Source organism: Hylobates moloch, unplaced genomic scaffold (assembly GCF_009828535.3).
Source record: "Hylobates moloch isolate HMO894 unplaced genomic scaffold, HMol_V3 SCAFFOLD_1, whole genome shotgun sequence".
Classification (NCBI taxonomy): domain Eukaryota; kingdom Metazoa; phylum Chordata; class Mammalia; order Primates; family Hylobatidae; genus Hylobates; species Hylobates moloch.
In genome coordinates, this window is record NW_026652276.1 from 165,014,084 (window position 1) to 165,038,875 (window position 24,792).

Below are 24,792 nucleotides of genomic sequence, written 5' to 3' on the forward strand. Positions count from 1 at the left end.
GCACATCAAAAAGCTTATACACCATGATCAAGTGGGCTTCATCCCTGGGATGCAAGGCTGGTTCAACATACGCAAATCAATAAATGTAATCCAGCATATAAACAGAACCAAAGACAAAAACCACATGATTATCTCAATAGATGCAGAAAAGGCTTTTGACAAAATTCAACAACCCTTCATGCTAAAAATTCTCAATAAATTAGGTATTGATGGGACGTATCTCAAAATAATAAGAGCTATATACGACAACCCCACAGCCAATATCATACTGAATGGGCAAAAACTGGAAGCATTCCCTCTGAAAACTGGCACAAGACAGGGATGCCCTCTCTCACCGCTCCTATTCAACATAGTGCTGGAAGTTCTGGCCAGAGCAATCAGGCAGGAGAAGGAAATAAAGGGTATTCAATTAGGAAAAGAGGAAGTCAAACTGTCCCTATTGAGAGTTTTTAGCATGAAGGGCTGTTGAATTTTGTCAAAGGCCTTTTCTGCATCTATTGAGATAATCATGTGTTTTTTGTCATTGGTTCTGTTTATGTGATGGATTACCTTTATTGATTTGTGTATGTTGAACCAGCCTTGCATCCCAGGGATGAAGCCGACTTGATCCTGGTGGATAAGCTTTTCGATGTGTTGCTGGATTCGGTTTGCCAGTATTTTTTTGAGGAAGGATTTTCTCATCAATGGTCATCAGGGATATTGGCCTAAAATTCTCTTTTTTTGTTGTGTCTCTGCCAGGCTTTGGTATCAGGATGATGCTAGCCTCATAAAATGAGTTAGGGAGGATTCCCTCTTTTTCTATTGATTGGAATAGTTTCAGAAGGAATGGTACCAGCTCCTCTTTGTACCTCTGGTAGAATTTGTGAAACCGTCTGGTCCTGGACTTTCATTGGTTGGTAGGCTATTAATTATTGCCTCAATTTCAGAGCCTGTTATTGGTCTATTCAGAGATTCAACTTTTTCCTGGTTTAATCTTGGGAGTGTGGATGTGTCTAGGAATTTATCCATTTCTTTTAAATTTTCTAGTTTATTTGTGTAGAGCTGTTTTTAGTATTCTCTGATGGTAATTTGTATTTCTGTGGGATAAGTGGTGATATCCCCTTTATCATTTTTTATTGCATCTATTTGATTCATCTCTCATTTCATCTTTATTAGTCTTGCTAGTGGTCTATTTGTTGATTTTTTCAAAAAAGCAGCTCCTGGATTCATTGATTTTTGGAAGGGATTTTCATGTATCTATCTCCTTCATTTCTGCTCTGATCTTAGTTATTTATTGCCCTCTGGTAGCTTTTGAATTTGTTTGCTCTTGCTTCTGTAGTTCTTTTAATTGTGAATAACCAGATAGCATCATGATGATGGATCAAATTCACACATAAGAATGCTAACCTGAAATGTAAATGGGCTAGGTGATAATTTTAGATCTTTCCTGCTTCCTCTTATGGGCATTTAGTGCTATAAATTTCCCTCTACACACTGCTTTAAATGTGTTCCAGAGATTCTGGTACATTGTGTCTTTGATGTCATTGATGTCAAAGAAAATCTTTATTTCTGCCTTCATTTCGTTATTTACCCAGTAGTCATTCAGGAACAGGTTGTTCAGTTTCCATGTAGTTGTGTAGTTTTGAGTGAGTTTCTTAATCTGGAGTTCTAATTTGATTGTATTGTGGTCTGAGAGACAGTTTGTGCTTTCTGTTCTTTTGCATTTGCTAAGGAATGTTAACTTCCAATTATGTGGTCAATTTTAGAATAAGTGCGATGTGGTGCTGAGAAGAATGTATATTCTGTTGATTTGGGCTGAAGAGTTCTGTGTGTGTCTATTAGGTCTGCTTGGCCCAGAGCTGAGTTCAAGTCCTGGATATCCTTATTAACCTTCTGTCTCGTTCATCTGTCTAATATTGACAGTGGGGTGTTAAAGTCTCCCATTAGTATTGTGTGGGAGTCTAAGTCTCTTGGCAGGTCTCTAAGGACTTGCTTTATGAATCTGGGTGCTCCTGTATTGGGTGCATATACATTTAGGATAGTTAGCTCTTCTTGTTGAATTGATCCCTCTACCATTATGTAATGGCCTTCTTTGTCTCTTTTGATCTTTGTTGGTTTAAAGTCTATTTTATCAGAGACTAGGATTGCAAAGCCTGCCTTTTTTTGTTTTCCATTTGCTTGATAGATCTTCCTCCATCCCTTTATTTTGAGTCTATGTGTGTCTCTGCACATGAGATGGGTTTCCTGCATACAGCACACTGATGGGTCTTGACTCTTTATCCAATTTGCCAGTCTGTGTCTTTTAATTAGAGCATTTAGCCCATTTACATTTAAGGTTAATATTGTTATGTGTGAATTTGATCCTGTCAATCCTGTCATTATGATGTTAGCTGGTTATTTTGCTCATTAGTTGATGCAGTTTCTTCCTAGCCTCAATGGTCTTTACTATTTGTCATGTTTTTGCAGTGGCTGGTACTGGTTGTTCCTTTCCATGTTTAGTGCTTCCTTCAGGAGCTCTTGTAGGGCAGGCCTGGTGGTGACCAAATCTCTCAGCATTTGCTTGTCTGTAAAGTATTTTATTTCTCCTTCACTTATGAATCTTAGTTTGGCTGGATATGAAATTCTGGGTTGAAAATTCTTTTCTTTAAGAATGTTGAATATTGGCCCCCACTCTCTTCTGGCTTGTAGAGTTTCTACCGAGAGATCAGGTGTCAGTCTGATGGGCTTCCCTTTGTGGGTAACCTGACCTTTCTCTCTGGCTGCCCTTAACATTTTTTCCTTCATTTCAACCTTGGTGAATCTGACAATTATGTGTCTTGGAGTTGCTCTTCTCGAGGAATATCTTTGTGGCATTCTTTGTATTTCCTGAATTTGAATGTTGGCCTGCCTTGCTAGGTTGGGGAAGTTCTCCTGGATAATATCCTGCAGAGTGTTTTCCAACTTGGTTCCATTCTCCCTGTCACTTTCAGGTACACCAATCAAACGTAGATTTGGTCTTTTCACATAGTCCCGTATTTCTTAGAGGCTTTGTTCATTTCTTTTTATTCTTTTTTCTCTAAACTTCTCTTCTTGCTTCATTTTATTCATTTGATCTTCAATCACTGTTACCCTTTCTTCCACTTGATCGAATTGGCTACTGAAGCTTGTGCATTAGTCATGTAGTTCTCATGCCATGGTTTACAGCTCCATCAGGTCCTTTAAGGACTTCTCTGCATTGGTTATTCTAGTTAGCCATTCGTCTAATCTTTTTTCAAGGTTTTTAACTTCTTTGCCATGGGTTCGAACTTCCTCCTTTAGCTCGGAGAAGTTTGATCGTCGGAAACCTTCTTCTCTCAACTTGTCAAAGTCATTTTCTGTCCAGCTTTGTTCCATTGCTGGTGAGGAGCTGCATTCCTTTGGAGGAGGAGAGGCACCCTGATTTTTAGAATTTTCAGTTTTTCTGTTCTGTTTTTTCCCATCTTTGTGGTTTTATCTACCTTTGGTCTTTGATGATACTGACGTACAGATGGGATTTTGGTGTGGATGTCCTTTCTGTTTGTTAGTTTTCCTTCTAAGAGTCAGGACCCTCATCTGCAGGTCTGTTGGAGTTTGCTGGAGGTCCACTCCAGACGTTGTTTGCCTGGGTATCAGCAGCAGAGGCTGCAGAACAGTGCATATTGCTGAACAGCAAATGTTGCTGTCTGATTGTTCCTCTAGAGGTTTCATCTCAGAGGAGTGCTTGGCCATATGAGATGTCAGTCTGTGCCTACTGGGGTGTGCCTCCCAGTTAGGCTACTTGGGAGTCAGGGACCCACTTGAGGCGGCAGTCTGCCCCTTCTCAGATCACCAGCTGTGTGCTGGGAGAACCACTACTCTCTTCAAAGCTGTCAGACAGGGACATTTTCTGCAGAGGTTTCTGCTGCCTTTTGTTCGGCTATGCCCTGCCCCCAGAGGTGGAGTCTACAGAGGCAGGCAGGCATCCTTGAGCTGCAGTGGGCTCCACCCAGTTTGAGCTTCCTGGCCACTTTGTTTACCTACTCAAGCCTCAGCAATGGCAGGCGCCCCTCCCCCAGCCTCACTGCTCCCTTGCAGTTTGATCTCAGACTGCTGTGCTAGCAATGAACAAGGCTCTGTGGGCATGGGACCCTCCGAGCCAGGTGCGGAATATAATCTCTTGGTGTGCTGTTTGCTAAGACCATTGGAAAAGTGCAGTATTAGGGTGGGAGTGACCCGATTTTCCAGGTGCCATCTGTCACAGCTTTGCTTGGCTATGAAAGGGAATTCCCTGACCCCTTGCACTTCCCTGCTGAGGTGATGCCTTGCCCTGCTTCGGCTCACACTTGGTGTGCTGCACCCACTGTCCTGCACCCACTCTCTGACAAGCCCCAGTGAGATGAACCCGGTACCTCAGTTGGAAATGCAGAAATCACCAGTCTTCTGCGTCACTCACACTGGGAGCTGTAGACTGGAGCTGTTCCTGTTCGGCCATCTTGGATGGATGCATGTATATTTAGGATAGTTAGCTCTTCTTGTTGAATTGTTCCCTTTACCATTATGTAATGGCCTTCTTTGTCTCTTTTGATCTTTGTTAGTTTAAAGTCTGTTTTATCAGAGACCAGGATTGCAACTCCTGCTTTTTTTTTTTTGGTTTTTATTTGCTTTGTAGATCTTCCTCCATCCCTTTATTTTGAGCCTATGTGTATCTTAGCACATGAGATGGGTCTCCTGAATACAGCACACAGATGGGTCTTGACTCTATCCAATTTGCCAGTCTGTGTCTTTTAATTGGGGCATTTAGCCCATTTACATTTAAGGTTAATATTGTTATGTGTGAATTTGGCCCTGTCATTATGATGTTAGCTGGTTATTTTGCCCATTAATTTATGCAGTTTCTTCCTAGCATCGATGGTCTTTACAATGTGGCATGTTTTTGCAGTGGCTGGTACCAGTTTTTCCTTTCCATGTTTAGTGCTTCCTTCAGGAGCTCTTGTAAGGCAGGCCTGGCAGTGACAGAATCTCTCAGCATTTGTTGTCTGTAAAGGATTTTATTTCTCCTTCACTTATGAAGCTTAGTTTGGCTGGATATGAAATTCTGGGTTGAAAATTCTTTTCTTTAAGAATGTTGAATATTGGCCCCCACTCTCTTCTGGCTTGTAGGGTTTGTGCCGAGAGATCTGCTGTTAGTCTGATGGGCTTCCTTTTGTGGGTAACCCAGCCTTTCTCTCTGGCTGCCTTTAACATTTTTTCTTTCATTTCAACCTTGGTGAATCTGACAATTATGTGTCTTTGAGTTGCTCTTCTCAAGGAGTATCTTTGTGATGTTCTCTTTATTTCCTGAATTTGAATGTTGGCCTGACTTGCTAGGTTGGGGAAGTTCTCCTGGATAATATCCTGCAGAGTGTTTTCTAACTTGGATCCATTCTCCCTGTCACCTTCAGGAACACCAATCGAACGTAGATTTGGTCTTTTCACAGAGTCCTATATTTCTTGGAGGCTTTGTTCATTTTTTTTCACTCTTCTCTAATCTTGTCATCTCACTTTATTTCATTAATTTGATCTTCAATCACTTATATCCTTTCTTCCACTTGATCAAATTGGCTATTGAAGCTTGTGCATGCATCAGGAAGTTCTCGTGCCATGATTTTCAGCTCCATCAGGTTGTTTAAGGTCTTCTCTACACTGTTTATTCTAGTTATCCATTTGTCTAAACTTTTTTCAAGGTTTTTAGCTTCCTTGCGATGGGTTAGAACATGCTCCTTTAGCTCGGAGAAGTTTGTTATTACTGACCTTCTGAAGCCTACTTCTGTCAACTCATCAAACTCATTCTTCATCCAGTTTTGTTTCTTTGCTGGCAAGGAGCTGTGATTCTTTGGAGAAGAGGCACTCTGGTTTTTGGAATTTTCAGCTTTTCTGCTCTGGTTTCTCCCCATCTTTGTGGTTTTATCTACCTTTGGTCTTTGATGTTGGTGACCTACAGATGGGGTTTTGGTGTAGATGTGCTTTTTGTTGATGTTGATGCTATTCCTTTCTGTTTGTTAGTTTTCCTTCTAACAGTCAGGCCCCTCAGCTGCAGGTCTGTTAGAGTTTGCTGGAGGTCCACTCCAGACCCTGTTTGCCTGGGTATCACCAGTGGAGGCTGCAGAACAGCAAATATTGCTGCCTGATTTTTCTTCTGGAAGCTTCGTCCCAGAGGGGCATCCGCCTGTATGAGGTGTCTGTCAGCCCCTACTGGGAGGTGTCTCCCAGTCAGGCTACATGGGTGTCAGAGACCCACTTGAGGAGGCAGTCTGTCTGTTCTCAGAGCTCAAATGCCATGCTGGGAGAACTACTGCTCTCTTCAAAGCTGTATGTTTAGGTCATATGTTTAGACAGGGATGTTTAGGTCTGCTGAAGCTGTCTGCTGCCTTTTGTTCTGATTTGCCCTGCCCACAGAGGTGGAATCTACAGCAAGGCAGTAGGCCTTGCTGAGTTGTGGTGGGCTCTGCCCGGTTCAAGCTTCCCGGCCTCTTTGTTTACACTGTGAGCACAAAACCGCCTACTCAAGCCTCAGCAATGGTGGACGCCCCTCCCCCTGCCAAGCTGCAGCATTGCAGGTTGATCTCAGACTGCTGTGCTAGCAGTGAGCAAGGCTCAGTGGGCGTAGGACCCACCGAGCCAGACACGGGAGGGAATTTCCTGGTCTGCTGGTTGCGAAGGCTGTGGGAAAAGCACAGTATTTGGGCAGGAGTGTACTGTTCCTCCAGGTACAGACTGTCACGGCTTCCTTTGGCTAGGAAAGGGAAATCCCCTGACTCCTTGCACTTCCTGGGTGAGGCGACACCCTGCCCCACTTTGGCTTTCCCTCCATGGGCTGCACCCACTGTCCAACCAGTCCCAATGAGATGGACCAGGTACCTCAGTTGGAAATGCAGAAATCACCTGTCTTCTGTGTTGATCTCACTGGGAGCTGCAGACTGGAGCTGTTCCTATTCTGCCATCTTAGAAGCCTCCTTTCAGTTTAAATTTTCAATGTTATGCCAAATACACCACTAAAAGTGATTATTCTATAGCTAGGAGATTTATTTGCTGTTGTGAAATAATGTTTGTCCTTCCTACTGTATGTTTTCTTTTCTTTTTGTTTAATTTTCACTGGAACTAAAAGTTCTGAATCATTGCTATACAGGAAGTATATATTTTCATCACAAATAATTTTATGAGAAATGTTAACATGAAGTTTTAAATAATGGATCTCCTTTTGTAAATGAACAAACAACTTATAGGATAAGGATTATGTTGTTTGCTTGTTTCTAATCATTCTGCACTATAATAAATTCAGGACCTTGTTCTTTTGGTTTCTCCTTTTACCCTTTCTTGCCATCCTAGAAGATGTTTGGAAGTTGCTGATTTGGAGAATAATTCTGTGCAGTAGATATTTCTAGTCTATTTAGGGATGACAAACAGGATATTTTCTTCCCTGCCTTGGGACTTGACATGCTTCTCTTTGACTCCAAGATTACTCCCTTCTTCACACTTTGCCAGCTAACTCCCACTTCTTTGTGAGGGTTCATTGTGGTGGCACTTTACTTCCTCAGGAGAGTCTTCCTTGGCACTCTCTTGTGGGGTGAGGTGCCTCTTCAATGTTCCCTCTTGAATATTCCCTCACATCCCCTGAGTTTAGGCTGTTATAAACCACACCATACTTATGTGCTTGCTCTAGATTTCAAGATCCTTGAACTCAAGACTTTGGAGCATGTATTGACATGTCCAACACTGAACATACTACCAGGCATTTGCAAGTCCTCGAATATTTACTGAGTACATGCGGTGGTGAATGAGGATAGTGGAAGAGTTCATTGATTGTCCACATATACCCGTAGTTTGTTGGGAAAAATAAGATTCCTGCATGTCTAGATGATGATTTTCATCACTTTCACCAGTGAATGGTATGAAAAGAATCGCTTACAGTCATTAACACCCAGTTGGTTTGCTGCCACAAATTCCTACCTAACTGCTTTACACAGAAAACTAGGTGAATGTGAAGCCATTTATCAGAAGTGTTTCTTTGATCATCACACTTAATCTAGACCAAGCTTGTTTGCAGTGCCCCGCCCTTATCTATCAGATTATTTTATTTCTGTAACATCCAGTCTTTCCATTAGCTGGCTATGCTCCACCTTTCCCCAAGCTACCAAGGTACTTGCCATTGCCATTGTGTTCTGTCTTGAGCTGCCTTCCTGAGCAATATTGTTTACTTCCAAACCTTTCTGTATGTGTGGCAGAGAAAGTCTGAACAATAAATGATCTGAGTGATTTAGGCAAATCACTCTTCTAGGCCTCATTCCCCTCATGTGAGAGGGAAGATGTGAGATTAGATGCCCCTAATATATTTATATATATAATTATTATATATTTTTTATTTTTAACATATGTGTGTGTGTGTATATATATACATACATACATATACACACACATACATATATATATATATACACACATACATATATACATAAAATTTTTTCTCCAGTACTACTATTATCTGAGCCATTGTGCTTGGTGATAAATTGATTATGGGGAAAAGAGTGGATTGAAAATTGAATTTTATGGTCTGATGTTGGGGAGCATAGTGATGTCCTTAACTGAGAAGAATAGATATAAATGAGAGGATGGATTCGAGGGGAGAATGTTGATTCTGGTTTTGACTAGTTGATTTTGAGCTGCCCTTTGGGAGGAAGTTGGGAATGCAAGCTAGAGTTACAGAGTTACAAATAAATGTGCAGACTTGAAAGTCCTTGATATAAAGGAAATACCTGAATCTTTATGTATAAATCTGCAAGGAAAGAGCATATAGTGAGAGGGGAGGAGGGATCGATAAAAACAGAAGGAGGCAGAAATCCAAGAGTCAGGAAGAGGAGCAAGATTTCTATCTGGGAACTCTACTTTTGACGTTTTGATAAGAAAGAAGAAGGTACACTGTAGTGTTGAATGCCACAGAGAAGCAGATTAGAAGTAGAAAATTGTCAAAATAAAGTAATTTGGAGACCATTTATATGACCTTTATAAGGGTATTTCTACAAACTGGTGGGAGTAGAAAACTAACTTCAGGGAATTGAGAGTTGGAGCAGTTCACATTAGGCAATAAGATCAGGTGATGTTTCTAAGAAATTTGATGGTGAGGGGAAGAGAGATAAATGCATATATGAAGAGGCAGTAAAGTTAGGAAAATATTTATTTCAAGGAAGGAAACCTTGTAATTTTTTAGGCCAAAGAAGAAGCTGTTTTGAAAAATGAGTGGTAAAGCAAGAGAGAGGGTGTAATCTCTAGAGACAGACCCTAGAGAACAGGAAACCAAGAAAGCAGGTAAAGGATTTAACCTAAGAACAGAGGAGGGACATTTCTTACTTGAGAAAAGAGGGAGAAAGAAAGAGAATGAATAAAACTGAAGAAGAATTACTGGGACAGAAAGGAAAGAATTATAGGAAATTCATGTTAAATGACATGACATTTTCAGAGACGTAGTAAGTAAAGTCATCCACTCATAATAAAGAGGAAGAAAGGATGGGCTCTAGAACAGTGGTCCCAGCCTTTTGGGCACCAGGGACCAGTTTCGTGGAAGATGATTTTTTCCACAGATCGTGGAGGGGGAGTGGGGAATGGTCAAGATAAAACTGTTCTACCTCAGATCATCAGGCATTAGATTCTCATAAGGAGCATCCAACCTAGATCACCTGCAGGCTCAGTTCACAATAGGGTTTGCACTCCTATGAGAATCTAATGCCACTGCTGATCTTACAGAAGGTGGAGCTCAGGTGGTAATGCTCACTCACCCACAGCTCACCTCCTGTTGTTCCTTGTAAGGCCCAGTTCCTTATAGGTTATGGACCAGTACCAGTCTATGGCACAGGGGTTGGGGACCCCTACTCTAGAAGATAATGAAATAAACTTAGAAGTGAGACATGAGGAAATCCAATAGATTGCCTATCATAATGAGCCAAAAAAATCAATAAACAGTACTAAATGTCTGGCTGAAGTTGGGGTGGTGACTTTGTAGTGGAGTTTTTCAACCTGATTTTAGACTTGCCCTATATAAGAGCTAGACTAAGGCAAAGGGAGTTGAAACAGAATGTGATAAGGAAGCAAAGGGTGTAGCTATTGATGAGGACAGAATTATGATCTGGAAGCAGAAGTTTGTGGCTAGGGACATGCCAATCCCTTCTCCAGATGTGCTGACTTAAGGAGAATAAAGAGGGAACAGTGCCTCCTCTGATGAGCTTCAGTAGTGCCAGTGTTGTCTGGGAAAAGCCAGGTTTCCCCCAGACAACATTGGGACATACGATTTGGGCATAGAAGGACTGTTTTAAAAAAAGTTTGAAGATATAGCTGGGGTTGTTCAGAAAAGATTGACTACCTCAAGAGGGATCAGTGGAAGAGCCAGTAATAGTATTATAAGCATATGTGTACGTGTGTGTAGAAAGGACAGGGAGAGGGAAAGAGGCAGAAAGACAAGGTGAAATAGGAAAGAGAGAATTGTAATAGACTGTAAAAGAAGATAAAGTTAGCAGAGACGATATAAAGTTATTGATATTGATATATATCCAGTGATAGATAGGGGACATGGAGAGGAAGTGGACTGTTTTGTAACTGGTGTAGAATAAACCAACCCCAAGGTTTGTCACAGTGGACTCAGATGCAGCAAAGGCTTCATGCATTCAGGATGCCTATTGTTGATTGATAGCTACCTGATCCTAATAGTAGAAAGGACCACTGTCCAAGTTACTGGAATAAACTTTTTGTGATATTTGAGTAAAGCATTCATGTCAGAATTTTCAGACATACCTATAGGAGCAAAATAGGTCAAAAATAGTCAACTATGTAAGACTGGTATCCTTATGTTAATTCTTAGCCAGCTATACTGTTTGCCACTACATGATATAATCATTGTAGGAATGGGAACGATACAATTAAACTGTACACCCCTTCCCTCTGCTTTGAGGAAGGTTAGTTATAGAATACCAGGACCAGAAATAATCTTACAATCATGTATTTGAACTTCTTCATTTTATAGATGAGGAATGTGAGGTACAGGCTTGTGAAGGGATTCACACAAAGTAACAGCCTAGTTTCTTCTGTTATATTTTTTGGCTTAACTCCTTTTCTCTAAATTAAATACTCTTCCTTATCTTGAATATGGTTCTTTCTGTGTTCATAACCAATGTTTAGATGACATCAGTAACATCCCAGATCAGATCATGGAAACAGCTGACAGAGTGAAAAAGCCCAGAAATCTAAATGAAATTTAGAACTTTGAACATTTTTATTTGGCTTTGAGATTTTAAATTCCATATGAAAATATTGTTTTGATATGTATATGTGTGCACACTTGTTCTTTATTTTTAAAAGGGATTAAAATGTCCAGGCTTGCCAAACTTTGCACCAGATGAACCAGGAAAAATCTTCTTGATGGATCTGAATGAACAAAACCCAAGGGCACAAGCACTAGAAATCAGTGGTGGATTTGACAAAGAATTATTTAATCCACATGGGATCAGTATTTTCATCGACAAAGGTAAAGCCTGTATGTTTAGGGATAAGGGGGAAATGAGGGAAATAGAAACCATTTATCTCCAGCCCCTCAATATTTATGTAACAAGAAGAGAGAAGATGCTATTTTACCATACAGATGTGTTTTTGTAAAATGATAAATATGTATAAAACATTGTAAACATTGCATTAAAGAAGGAACACTAGTATTTTTGGCCCTATGTGGCCTCCTCCTCTTCCTTCTATCCACTTGTCTTCTTGTTTGACTGTTACAACCTGTTTGAATACTGTTCTCAGAAATCTAACATACAAACTAAAGGCCCTTTAGTTTAGTTGTCACTAAAGACAACTGTGAGACGTTACAAAACATAACATAAAAGGGAAAAAAAAACAAATTAGACTCATCAAAGTTAAAAGCTTTTGTGCTTCAAAAGACACCATCAAGACAGTGAAAAACAACCCAAAGAATGAGAGATAGTATTTGTAAATCATATATTAGATGAGAGACTTGTATTCAGACAATATAAATAATTCTTACAACTTAACAACAAAACACAAATAGTATAATTTAAAAAGGGACAAAGTACCTACCCAGATAGACATTTCTCCTAAGATACACAAAGGCCTGTAAGCACATGAAAGATGTTTATCATCCTTAGTCATTAGGAAACTACAAATCAAAACCAGAATGAGATACTATTTCACACCCACTAGGATGGTGATAATTAAAAAGACAGACAATAACAAATGTTGGTAAGGATGTAGAAAAATTGGAACCCTCATACTTTGCCAGTGGGATTGTGAAATAATGTAACCACTTTGGGAAGCACTTTTGCATTTCCTCAACATGTTAAACATAGAGTTACCACACAATCCAGCAACTCTGCACCTTGGTGTATGCTCAAGAGAATTGAAAACATATCCATGCAAAAACCTGTACACAAATGTTCATAGCAGCATTACTCTTAATACAAAAGGTGGAAATAACCCAAATGTCTATCAACTGATGCATTCATCAACAAAATGTGATAGGTATTTATACAATAGAACACTATTTGGCAATAAAAAGAAATGAACTACTCATGCATGCTATAATATGGATGAAGCTTGTAAATATTATGCCAACTGAAGGAATTTAGTCACTAAAAGCCACACATTATGTGATTCCATTTAATTGAAGTGTCCAGAATAGGTGAATTTGCAGACAGAAAAATTGTTGGCAGGAGCCAGGGAAGTGGGGAAGGAGGAATGACAGCTAATGAGTAGGTGATTTCTTTTTGGGTGATGAAAATATTCTGGAACTAGCTAGTGGTTGTGGTTGCACAATTCTGTGAATATACTAAAACCCACTGAAGTTTACATTTTAAAAGTCTGAATTCAATGGTGTGTGAATTATATCTCAAAAATATATTATAAAAACATAACAGTTATTAATATACCATGTATGCTTTAAAAACAATAGTTTCCAATATTATTTTTGACTTGTTCACAGTTTATAATTTCAAACATTTAATTTTAAAATATTTTGGGGTCTATACAGCATGAAGAAAAGTAAGAACAGGGAAACCTCACTAACAGTAACCACATGAAAGCAGGGCCAAATTGAAGTGCTAGAATTCCATGAAATCTTATATACACTTTTATTTGCTTAGCAAACTCTGCTTTAAAAGATAATTGAATCTAACAATTTTTCATTGGTTTATAGTATACAAACTATTTTCATATATAATGGTGTCTTTACTTCTCGAAATAAAATCCTGCACCCAACGTTGACACTTCCTCTCCCTGGCCCTTTTGATCAACTCATTATAATGTTTTGTTTAATGTATCTCTCCAGTCTGAAATATCTGTCCACCTCTCCCCATCCTCACTGCCACCAGCAGTTCAAGGCCCCAGCATGCCTTCCCTGATTCTGCATGGGCCCCCAACTGTACCTTCCTTCTCATACCACCTCAATTCATTGTCATAGTAAGGATTACTTTTTATGCAAATCTGATTATGTCCCTCTTTTCATCAAATTTTCCATATTGTTCTGCCACTCTGAGGATAAACCCCAAATCTCCAGAATGGTCTGGGTTCCTGGGTGCTTCCCCTGTACCTTCTGGCATCTGTATGCTCTCCAGTTTCACTGGAAACCATTCTCCCCCAGACTCTCTGGACCAGCCATACTGGATTTCTTTTCATTCGATGAAGTGTCTCATGCCTCAGGATCTTTACATCTGCTGTTCCCTCTGCCTGGAATGTCCTTCTGCCACTTCTGGCTCACTCTTTGTCATCATTGAAGCCTCAGCTTAAATATCATCTTCTCAGGGAAACTTTCCTACCATCTTGTTCCAATTTTTGTACCTTTCTATATTTCTTCTCAATGTACCTCTTTTTCAAAAGCATTCATTACAGTAGTAACTAATTTTTTTTTTTTGAGATGAAGTTTTGCTCGTCACCCAAGCTGGAGTGCAGTGGCACGATCTCAGCTCACTGCAACTTCTGCCTCCCGGGTTCAAGCGATTCTCCTGCCTCAGCCTCCCAAGTAACTGGGATTACAGGCATGCACCACCATGCCCGGCTAATTTTTTGTATTTTTAGTAGAGACAGGGTTTCACCATGTTGGCCAGGCTGGTCTCGAACTCCTGACCACAGGTGATTCACCTGCCTTGGCCTCCCAAAGTGTTAGGATTACAGGTGTGAGCCACCACTCCCAGTCTACAGTAGTAACTATTTTTTTTTAAATGTTAAAGGATAGCAATTTTCTTTCCCTCTCCTGCTCTTGCTCTATAGCAATTTCCTAAACTTAACTGTTACTCTTCAAATGAATGACACTCTATGAAGAACGTGTCTCCCCACTGTAGTATTCTTTGTTTTAATTTATTTAATAATTTTTCCTCCTTGTTTTCCTCTCTCAAATATAATCACCATAAAAGCATATGTGATTAGTCCATTGCTGGATTCTGAGAGTCTAGAACAGTATCTGATGGGCAGTAGGTACTCTATGAACACATATTAAATGAATAAATAAACGAACCCTATAGGACAGGCAGAGCACATAGTAATATTCAACTTTATAGATGGATACAATGAAGTTTAGAGGAATGCAGTGAAGTGTGACTTCACTTCTCCAATTAGTAAATGGCTGATCCAGAACTCAGACAGAGGAGGTCTCACTTCTAATCCTGTGTCTTTTACTAAGGTGAGATTAGGACTCTATTTAAATAATTTTAAAACCACAACTGGTTTGCCTGACACTGTACAAGACATAAGATTCTTCATTGGAGATGGTATAATAAGTGATTAGATTTACCTGAAACTATTTCATTGCATGGGATCGTATTAGAGGTAGAGGTGGAGGTGGGTTTGGGGCTTTTTTTCTTTCGTTTTGTTTTTGTTTTTGTTTTTTTGTTTTTGTTTTTGTTTTTGAGATGGGACATGTTTACACAATAACACTCAGTCATATAATCAGGCTTCCATAAGTTGAGTATATTATGATTCACAGCTTATCTTATTTGTTTGTCATCTCCCTTAATTATGTATTTAATTCATAAGGCCAAAATATTACACATAGAAATAGAGATGGAGTGAGGAGATGGAGAAGAAAAGTATTCTCACTAAGTATATCTTATTTGGAAAGGGGGATTCAGTAGATGCACTAGAAGAAATGAAATCAGGACAGCACATGTGATTGTTCACTATTGTGTCTAGCAAAAGACTGAAGGTCCGTGTTGGGGCTGAAATCCAACCCATGTTCTGTTTGCCAAGCCCTGAGCCTTGGAACAGAGCTGGATCAGACCAGAAGGAAGATTTCCTCTGTGAGCGAGCACCTTTCCTTAATTTGCATCAAAGTGCCCAGTGTGTTTCAGAGGTCCTGGTTATGAATTTTGCATCTCAGGGTTCGGGCTTGTTCCATCACATGCTTAAAAACTACATTTGGGAAAGGAGTAGGGAAGATGAATACAGATCAAGTCCTACAGTGGGAGGATAGGGCCAGACCCTTTAAAACTCCAGAGCTCATCAAACCTAGAACTCCTGGTAAGTCAGAAGACAGCACTCTCAGAGGCCAAATTACTACCCTCAATCTTGTTCACAGCAGTTCACATTCCAATTGAAATGGGTGGGTGACATTTCTTAGGTGGGTACTACCTGGAATTAGTTGGTTTGTTTTATCTTGCATTCATATTTACATGCCATGTCCATTGAGCTCACTAAATATTGTTATGTTGGCTTGTGTCAGAAATTCATTGTCTAGCTGGGAAATGTTGCTTATTTTAAGGTGTTTACACTGCCCTGACATTCACTGAGCTTCTGTTGTAATATAGATAATTATTGCACACACACAGCATCTCAGCAAAGTTTTGTTTGCTTGCACTCACTTCTCTTGCTGAAGGGCCATCTAGGGAAACCACATCCCTGTTTATGCATCATTATAGTTCTGTAGGCTCCTGTTAGACAGGATGTGCCTATAAGGGTGAAGTGACTATCGCAAAACGTCTTGGTTCTGCCACTTTGTGGTGATAAAATTGCTGATGGGTCCTTCACCTCCTGAGCTTCAATTTCCTCAACTAAATCTGGATTCTGGCATTTGTCTGACTTACCTATCATGTAGACTGTGAGATGCAAGATGTATGAAGAAAATTTTTGGAAGTGAACAAGTTTTAAAACAAGTCTAATATTAGTTGTGATTGAGGTAACTTTCCTGGAAATTTTTTTCATGTAGACAATACTGTGTATCTTTATGTTGTGAATCATCCCCACATGAAGTCCACTGTGGAGATATTTAAATTTGAGGAACAACAACGTTCTCTGGTATACCTGAAAACTATAAAACATGAACTTCTTAAAAGGTATGGAATGAAAGTATTGTGCGGTTCTATTTACTTTGCACCTCTGCTGTGTGCTTTGTTTTCTTTGGTTCAGTAGGCTTTCTTAAACTTTTGTTTTGAAATCATTTTAGATTTTTTTCTAAAGCTTTCTAATGATTCCCATGGTGACTCTTCCCAGCACCTCACTAGAAATTGCCATGTTACGTATTGAATATGCCTATATTTTCCAGCATTTTGAAAGCATTTTAATCCTATAAAGGTGCTCAATTAGATTCCCAGCTCTAATTCCATCCTCTACCACAGCAACTCAATACCTACTATCGGTCTCTGTTTAAACACCTACACCCTTTTTTGGTTGTCCTGGTAGGTTGTGTTCTGTAAGCCTCACCCACTGGGTGTTATAACCAACCTCCAGATGAGCCACTTCTTTGTTTAATTACAGCTTTAAAGTAGAATTTTTTAAAAGCCCATGGGCACTTATAAAAATTACATTTGTTAAGCATTGACTATGTGCCAGGCACTATGCCAGAATACTTAATTTAATTTAATTCTCACAAAGCCTTTAATAATAGGCATGGGTAAACTAAGACTTAGAGAAGGTTTGGGTTAGGTAACTTGCCCAAGTTACACAATTTGTAAGTGGCAGAAACAGGGTATAAACCTAGATTCATCTGAATTCAAAGCTGAGCTCTCAATTGCAATGAACATCTTTCTTAGGACATTCATTAAAATAACAGGCTTTTCAGTGGAGAGGCTGCCTGTTTAAAGGCTGTAGCAAATGATAAAGAATTCATCTTTTATCAAATGGGCTTAACACTAAAAAACTGGCTCCAAAACAGTATACTGTTTCATGGGATAGAAGAATAGGAAAAGAAAAGAAAGTTCATCTTCTTTCCTTTGCTCTCTTTCTCAACATCATATATTAATTTCTCCCCACAGAATATGGGGGAAACAAATGCAGAGCATAGACGTAAGAGAAGTTGAAGTTATTGAACTCTGCTCCTAATGCACTGTGCAGGGTTCTGAGGCCATAGTGGAGAACAGGACTTCCACAGGGTTGCTGGGAAACTGTGGAGAAGTCACTTAATTGGTGCCTCAATTTCTTGAGCAAAATGGGGATTCTTATTTGCCTGACTTACCTAACTAGTGGATTGTGAGGATCAACTGCGTTAGCATAGGATCTCACAGGAAGAGTCTCCCAGCAAGTGCAGCCTGAGGGCACACCTGATATGTGGCCACTTCATTAGGGAGTACAATCCTAAGAAGCAGACTTGAGAAACCAGTGTGAGGCAAGGAAGGGAGAATGTTGTGGGTTGAATTTTGTGTCCCCCTGCCCTCCCTGCCCTCCCCCCCGCCGCCAAAAAATATGTTAAAATCCCAACCACCACTTCCTCAGAAGGCGACACTATTTGGAAATTGAGTCATTGCAGATGTAATTAGTAAAGATAAAATCATGCTGAAATAGAGTACCCTTAATGCAGTAGAACTGGTGTCCTTGCAAGAAGACAGGCAGATAAACAGGCAGAATATTAGGTGAAGATGGATACTGACACTGGAGTGATATATCTACAAGCCAAGGAATGCCTGGGCCTACTGGAATGCCTTGCTGAAAGTGGGAAGGAAGGATCCTTCCCTAGAACCTTCAGAGAGAACATGGCCCTACCAACAACATGGTTTTGGATTCCTAGCCTCCAAAACTGCGAGGCAATACATTTCTGGTGTTTAAGCCACTGAGTTTGTGGTTCTTTGCTGTGCCAGCCCTAGGAAACACATACAGTGAGGGAGGTACAGCAAAGGCGTCATTAAGCCAACCACTGCTAAGTGCAACTGACTGCTTGAAATCATGGGCTTATCCTCCAGTAATCAACGTAAGCTGCATCTCAGGACAATCTGGTTAAGGAGAAAAAGGGAGAAAGATTTATCCACCAGCCCCATCTCCTATTAGTCAAAGGTTTGCCTCAAGAGGCCTTCATTTTCCCACATTTTTGGTTGTTGTGCATGTGCAAGTCTAGTTTTGTGGTATCCTATGACTCAATGTCAACATGAAGTCTGGAAGTGGGAGGCAAGAGGCCCACAGTAGGTATGAGCTGAGACACTGCTAGGCTGCCCCTGTGGCAAGTACGTCAGACCTGTGCAGAACTGGTTGAAATAGCAGCAGCTGGAACAAGGTAGGTGAGACCATGAGGATCTAAAGAGGAGCCTGAGGGTACACTGGCACAGGCATTGATAAGCACTTACAAGGGGGCATAACAGAGAGCTACAGAAACAAATTGTGAGGCAGTTTAACCTAATTTATGGTGTCAGGCAATACTTTTTGGAGTAAGGAGTGCTTAAGCTGAATACAAAAGGTGAGTGGCCCAGTGACCTTGGGAAAGCCATTATATGTCAAAACCTCTAAGTATTTCCTGATTCACCCAAATTTTCCTCCCTAAAATTTAATCTAAAAATGTTTAAGCATTATTTTTTCAAGTCATTTTTTTTCTTTTCAAAAATAAAAATGACTTTATTGTTCTTACGGATTGTAAGAATAAGACTTGCTCCATTTTAAAATGTCAATGATATTGAAGAACGTAAGAAAGAATATCACCCATAATTCCATCTACTCAGAGAAAATATAAAGGTCCAGATGAACTGTGTTATGCTATGATAACAGGACAGCAAAACCCTAACATCTTGGTGGCTCAGAACTGCCAAGGTTTGTTTTGTTTTCTCATGCATGCTGTGTATCCAGTGTAGGTGATTTAGGGACTCAGTTTCATATAATCCTCATTAAGGGCCCTAGGAGGACCACAGTCTCTGTCATCATAAAAGTTGCTCATTACTGTGGAAACATGAGGGAAACATGGTGAAGCAAGCACTGGTTCTTAAAATCTTCCATCCACAAGCCACTCACCTCATTTCATTTCATTTCATTGGCCAAAGCAAGTCACATGGCTGTGCCTAACTGCAAGGGGATGGGGAAGTGTAATTCCTGAAGGAGGATAACCATAACTATCAGTGAACTGCACTACAACTGTCACAGATAACTATGATCAACATTTACAAGTCAACAGATTTTGGAGTTTGAGATTTATTTGTGAATTTATTTTTTTTCACTGATTTCTGTGAAAGAGAAGAGTAAGAAAATAACAAATGGCTAAAGAAAACCCATCAGGGCAATGCAGGATCATGATTTTCTGTGGAATTCCTTAATCCATACTAGTTCATGTATCCTTTCTCAAATTGATGGACATATTAGTCTATGTAGAGATAAGTGATTTTGACAAGGATAAAGGATATTTAAATACCTCATGGGTCTCTTTTTCCACCTCTCTTTCACTTTAGTGTGAATGACATTGTGGTTCTTGGACCAGAACAGTTCTATGCCACCAGATACCGCTATTTTACCAACTCCTTCCTGTCATTTTTTGAGATGATCTTGGATCTTTGCTGGACTTACGTTCTTCTCTACAGCCCAAGGGAGGTTAAAGTGGTGGCCAAAGGATTTTGTAGTGCCAATGGGATCACAGTCTCAGCAGACCAGAAGTAAGCTCTTTTATGTATTTTTCTATCCTTTACCCTTGACATTTTGGTGGACTCCTTTCCTTACGAGGCAGTTACTTCCTTACTTAGGCTTATATAGTGGGTATATGTGTGGAGGGATCAGTTGTGGCCAGGGTTCACACAAAATCTGTGATCCTAAGCAATACATTTGTTTCCTTGGACTTTAGGTTCTTCCCAGTTAAAGGAGGGATGTGGACTTAAGGATATAAGGACCTCATTCCAAATTTTTACATAACTCTTGAAACACACTTCCGAACACACTACAAAGGAAGATAAATGAGCAATACCTCTGCCCCTTATGAGATTACGAAGTATTTGACCACTTATGCTAAGTTCAGTTACACAAAAGCTCTTAGGAGAGAGGGAAGGCTACCTTAGATTGGGCATAGGGATTGTATAAGTTTCAGACTTACTGACTTACAACAGCAGACCATTCAGTGAGAAAACACTATTTTAAACAGCATGAAATTTTATGAGAAAACACTTTTAAAAAGTGTTTAAAAATTGAAGGTTTTTTAGTAAACAGAAGTACCTTGAATATTAACATGTATATTTGAGATAATGAACAGAGATGATCCCTGTAGAAAACACCTCTCAGTGTCCTTCCTCTTTTAAAATATTGTGATTGAGCTTTAAGGTCATTTGATACTTCTTTTCAAGCACTAGTTTTTAGAAGTATATACACTTTTGGCCTTATAAGAGATCCACTTACCTTCATTCAATTTAAGGAAAAAGTTGTGACTTCGAAGTAATAAGATTGAGCCTATATATGTCATCTAGAAACACCAGTTTCATTATGGTCATAACTCATATTCAAAGCCTGTTTAAAGCACTTCAAGAATATTAAAAATACTACTCCATTATCTTCCTTTACTGTGGTTTAGAAATGAATTGCAGTGGTACTTTCAAGGAGTGTGCATTTTTATACCTCTTCTCCAAAATAAAAGTGAGTGTCGTCTCTCATTACCACATGCTTAAGTGTAAATGTCATTTACTTCAAAGGTATGTCTATGTAGCTGATGTAGCAGCTAAGAACATTCACATAATGGAAAAACATGATAACTGGGATTTAAGTCAACTGAAGGTAAGAGTACCCTGTCTGGCCCACACAATCTGACTTCTTACCTTAGTCCCATACTTGACCCAGGAATGTGCCCCTTGAATGAGGAAAACATGGCTATTTGAGAGCAATGCCAGTGAGATTATGCATGCGTTTCTAAAATACAGAAGCAGAGCCCCCTAAAAATACCAATTTTAGGTGCCAGAAGGAGCTGTAGGGGTTGTGGGGATGAATAGGGAAGAAAGCGAGGAATCATTGAGACAATGTCTTCACTACTCCCTCTTTGTTGTAAGGTGATACAGTTGGGCACCTTTGTGGATAACCTGACTGTCGATCCTGCCACAGGAGACATTTTGGCAGGATGCCATCCTAATCTTATGAAGCTGCTGAACTATAACCCTGAGGCCCCTCCAGGATCAGAAGTAAGTTCCTATACCTCTCTGAGCTCACAGGCAAAGCTGCAAGAACAAATTTGTTGGGGTGACTTGGGAGAATTTAAGCCAGTCATATTTGGTGTTATAGAACTAAAGAAATTTTACGTATGAGAAAAGTAAAGTTTTTGACAGGTAGGGAGATAATGTTCGTTAACTCTTTTAGGCCACCATTAACTTTTCAATAACTCTTGCTATTGGGAATAATGGAAAAACATAAGCTCAATTATTCTTATTGACCCAGATTGCCATATCATATTTCCAATCAGGAGATAGTCTCTGAGCAGGTCTTGCAGTTGGACAAAGAGAGAGTTGTATATGGTACCATCTTCTTTCATGCTGTCTAACATGAAGCTCAGATTAAAGGATTTAAATAACTGTCACCTCAAAATAAAATGAGTTTTTGCCTGTAAGTTCTAACATATATGATGGTGTTGAAAATTGTCTTATTTTCAAGATATCATTTGTGTTATTTTAAAATATCTCTTCTAAAACAATAGCATAATCCATTGAATTTTCTACATTAAAAACATTATAAGATAACTGCATTTTCTGTGGCATTAAGGTTAACAATTTAAAAATCTTTAGTGAATTTATATATAGCTATAAATTCTAGGCACACATACTCAGAGATTTATTCACAAAAATTTATTGAGTACCTATAATGTGTCAGACATTGTTCTTATGTTTAGGGTATATCAGAAAAAATATACAGAGATCCCTGATCTTAAGAAAGGGGGACAAACAATGAACAATAAGCGTAAGAAATTAGTAAATTACATAGTAACTTTGAAGATGGCAAATTCTATGGGAAAAAAATCTCAGCAGAGTAAAGGGCATCAGGATTACTATATGCAGGAGGATGAGCAGGTCCTACTACTAAAGTCAGAGATCAGGGTAGGCCTCATTGAGAAAGTACAATTTGAAAAAAATTAAAATGGGTGAATCCACATTTGGGGATTTGGGAAACTGAAATTCAAATTCAAACCCAGTAATTGGCCTAGTGGGTAAATTAGGACATACAGTTATTTCTACTTCCAATATTGCTGTTTTTCAGTTAAAAATATGATTATTTCTTTTTTTATTAATGTATTAGTCACAGCTTCTTAAAAAGAACACAAGAAATGTAAAAAGAAACAAAAGTCCAACCTAAGCCTAGAACCAGAATTGTTACCCTAAACTAGGAAGCAATCCTTGCCTCAGATATGTACCCCTAAGAGTGATAGACAAAACTTTCCTTTAAAAGCCCAACCACAATGTCTGCCTTAAGGAAATGAAATATGATACATAGGATTATTGGAAAATTGTTTAGGATCTTTTTCATATCTCTATTTTCAAGTTGAATTATTTTTAAAATTTTAGATAAGACTTTTTGTCACAATTACTGACACCCTTTAATTTCGGTTTAATCTCATGTTTTCTACATGAAATCAAAGCTTAAGTATTTTTGTGTAACAAACCTGAGATGAAGGATCTCCCTTAAGATAAAAAAAGAACAAACTCTATTCTAATAAGAGATATCAATATAGACTCGTAACTCATAAATTTCTAATTGTTTTCCTTTAATTCCAAAATAAAAATTTAATTTTATTTTGTTTGAGTGAACTTCATCCAGCCTATTTGGAAGCCTGAGTGCTTAAATATATACTGATTAGTAAAGTTAAGTGTATTAATCCTGGGATCAATAACAGTACTAGGCAGTGATGTGTCAGGTGAAATTCCAAAGTAGTATCCATTATTTATGCTTTCTAGCAATTTTGCAGATGTGAAGGGGCTCCAGCTGTGATGACTGCCATCCCATCAGTTACCAGGTTGGGTTGGCTGGATAACTGGATGTTTCTTCATTATTTTGTCTTGTTTCTCTCCCCATACTGTAATCTCAAAGGCAAGATTCTTCCCACAGAGGGAGGACCACTGTGGTGGTCAAGAAGGAGGATCCTCTTGAAAACTAAAGGATCCTCAAGAGGGAGGATCCACTTGAGAACTAAATAAGAGCATCTTACCTCCTTCTATAAGGGATGCCTGCACTAAAAAAAATTGTGTAAGTCATCCCTGAGGAATTTGGCTAATGTCAGAAAGCCAGTTCACTTTGGTGCATAGATATCTTTATGACATAGTACTTTCATCAGAAGATGAACAATTTATTGAAGATATACAGATTTTAGCTTCTGATTTCTGAAAAATAGATTCATCCTAGAATGTTTGGGAAGGACAACATCATGAAACAGCTGTTTACTCACATAATATACTAATAAACAATCTTTTCTTGACAGGTACTTCGCATCCAGAATGTTTTGTCTGAGAAGCCCAGGGTGAGCACCATGTATGCCAACAATGGCTCTGTGCTTCAGGGCACCTCCGTGGCTTCCGTGTACCATGGGAAAATTCTCATAGGCACCGTATTTCACAAAACTCTGTACTGTGGGCTCTAGACTCTAGATAGTAAAAAAAAAAAGAAAAAGTCTACGTATTTGGTAAAAGTAAACTGATAATTGTATGATAAGTGGAACTGTAAGTAAATAGCAAACACCAACCAGTGAGTGTGGCTTTTCTTATGGATAGAAGTAAAGGAGCAGACAGAGATTCCATGATAGCCATCAAATTGCAAGTCAGGTTAATGACAGTCCAACAAGAAGCCAAACTTTACAGATCTTTGTTAGCAGCCCCAATATTCTTTCTACAATAAAACATGTGGACTATGTCCAGTGAGGTCTCCAACTCACCTAGAGGTCCTTGGTAACTGGGTCCAAGTTTCCTCCTACAGTTTTGACATTCTGGGTCTCCTACAGTCCAGACCAAGAGAAAAGCTAATGTTCAAGTATTTACAACCCCTGTTCTCTCCCCCAAGTTGTGCTGGGCACAGACAGTTAATTAAGTGTTCCAGTCTGCAGATAAAGAATTAGCATCATGTGATTGCCCAAAGCCCTTAGAACTTGCATTCTCCCAGGGTACCAACACATAGGAAATTGGGTTCTGAGAGATCTGACAGTTGGGCCTCAGAGGCTACCTTAGGGCAGGGGGTGCTTATCTGTAATAGGCCCTTATTTGTATTGATGCTTGTATCTGATGTACAGTTGGCCCTCTGTAACTTCAAGTTCTACATCCATGGATTCAACCAACCAGAGATTGAAAATATTTGGAAAAAAATGGATGGTTCCATCTGTACTGAACATGTACAGACTTTTTTGGTCATTAATCCCTAAACAACACAGTATAACACATATTTACATAATATTTACATGATATTAGGTATTATAAGTGATCTAGAGATTACCTACATAGGGGAATGAACATAGGTTGTATGCAAATACTATGCCATTTTATATCAGGAACTTGAGCATCCGTGGATGTTGGTATCCATCAGAGTCCTGGAATCAATCCTCCATGGTTATTGACAACTGTTTTGCTAACCTGCTGGGCTCTGAATCTTAGATGAAGCCTTAAGGCAGTTATCTTTGACTGCCTTTAGCTT

General features: G+C 39.3%; 1 protein-coding gene across 1 annotated transcript in view; it reads left to right on the forward strand.

Annotated features, from left to right (window-relative positions):
• PON3 (paraoxonase 3) overlaps nucleotides 1–23,853 on the forward strand; it is a 36,887-nt gene extending 13,034 nt beyond the window's left edge. Inside the window, exons 4-9 of the mRNA XM_032761010.2 lie at nucleotides 11,335–11,500; nucleotides 16,181–16,307; nucleotides 19,611–19,811; nucleotides 20,832–20,913; nucleotides 21,183–21,311; nucleotides 23,594–23,853. Of these exons, the coding sequence (XP_032616901.1) occupies nucleotides 11,335–11,500; nucleotides 16,181–16,307; nucleotides 19,611–19,811; nucleotides 20,832–20,913; nucleotides 21,183–21,311; nucleotides 23,594–23,752 (864 nt within the window). The 3' untranslated portion in view covers nucleotides 23,753–23,853. The remainder of the gene's footprint in view (nucleotides 1–11,334; nucleotides 11,501–16,180; nucleotides 16,308–19,610; nucleotides 19,812–20,831; nucleotides 20,914–21,182; nucleotides 21,312–23,593) is intronic.
• Nucleotides 23,854–24,792: the final 939 nt, after the last annotated feature.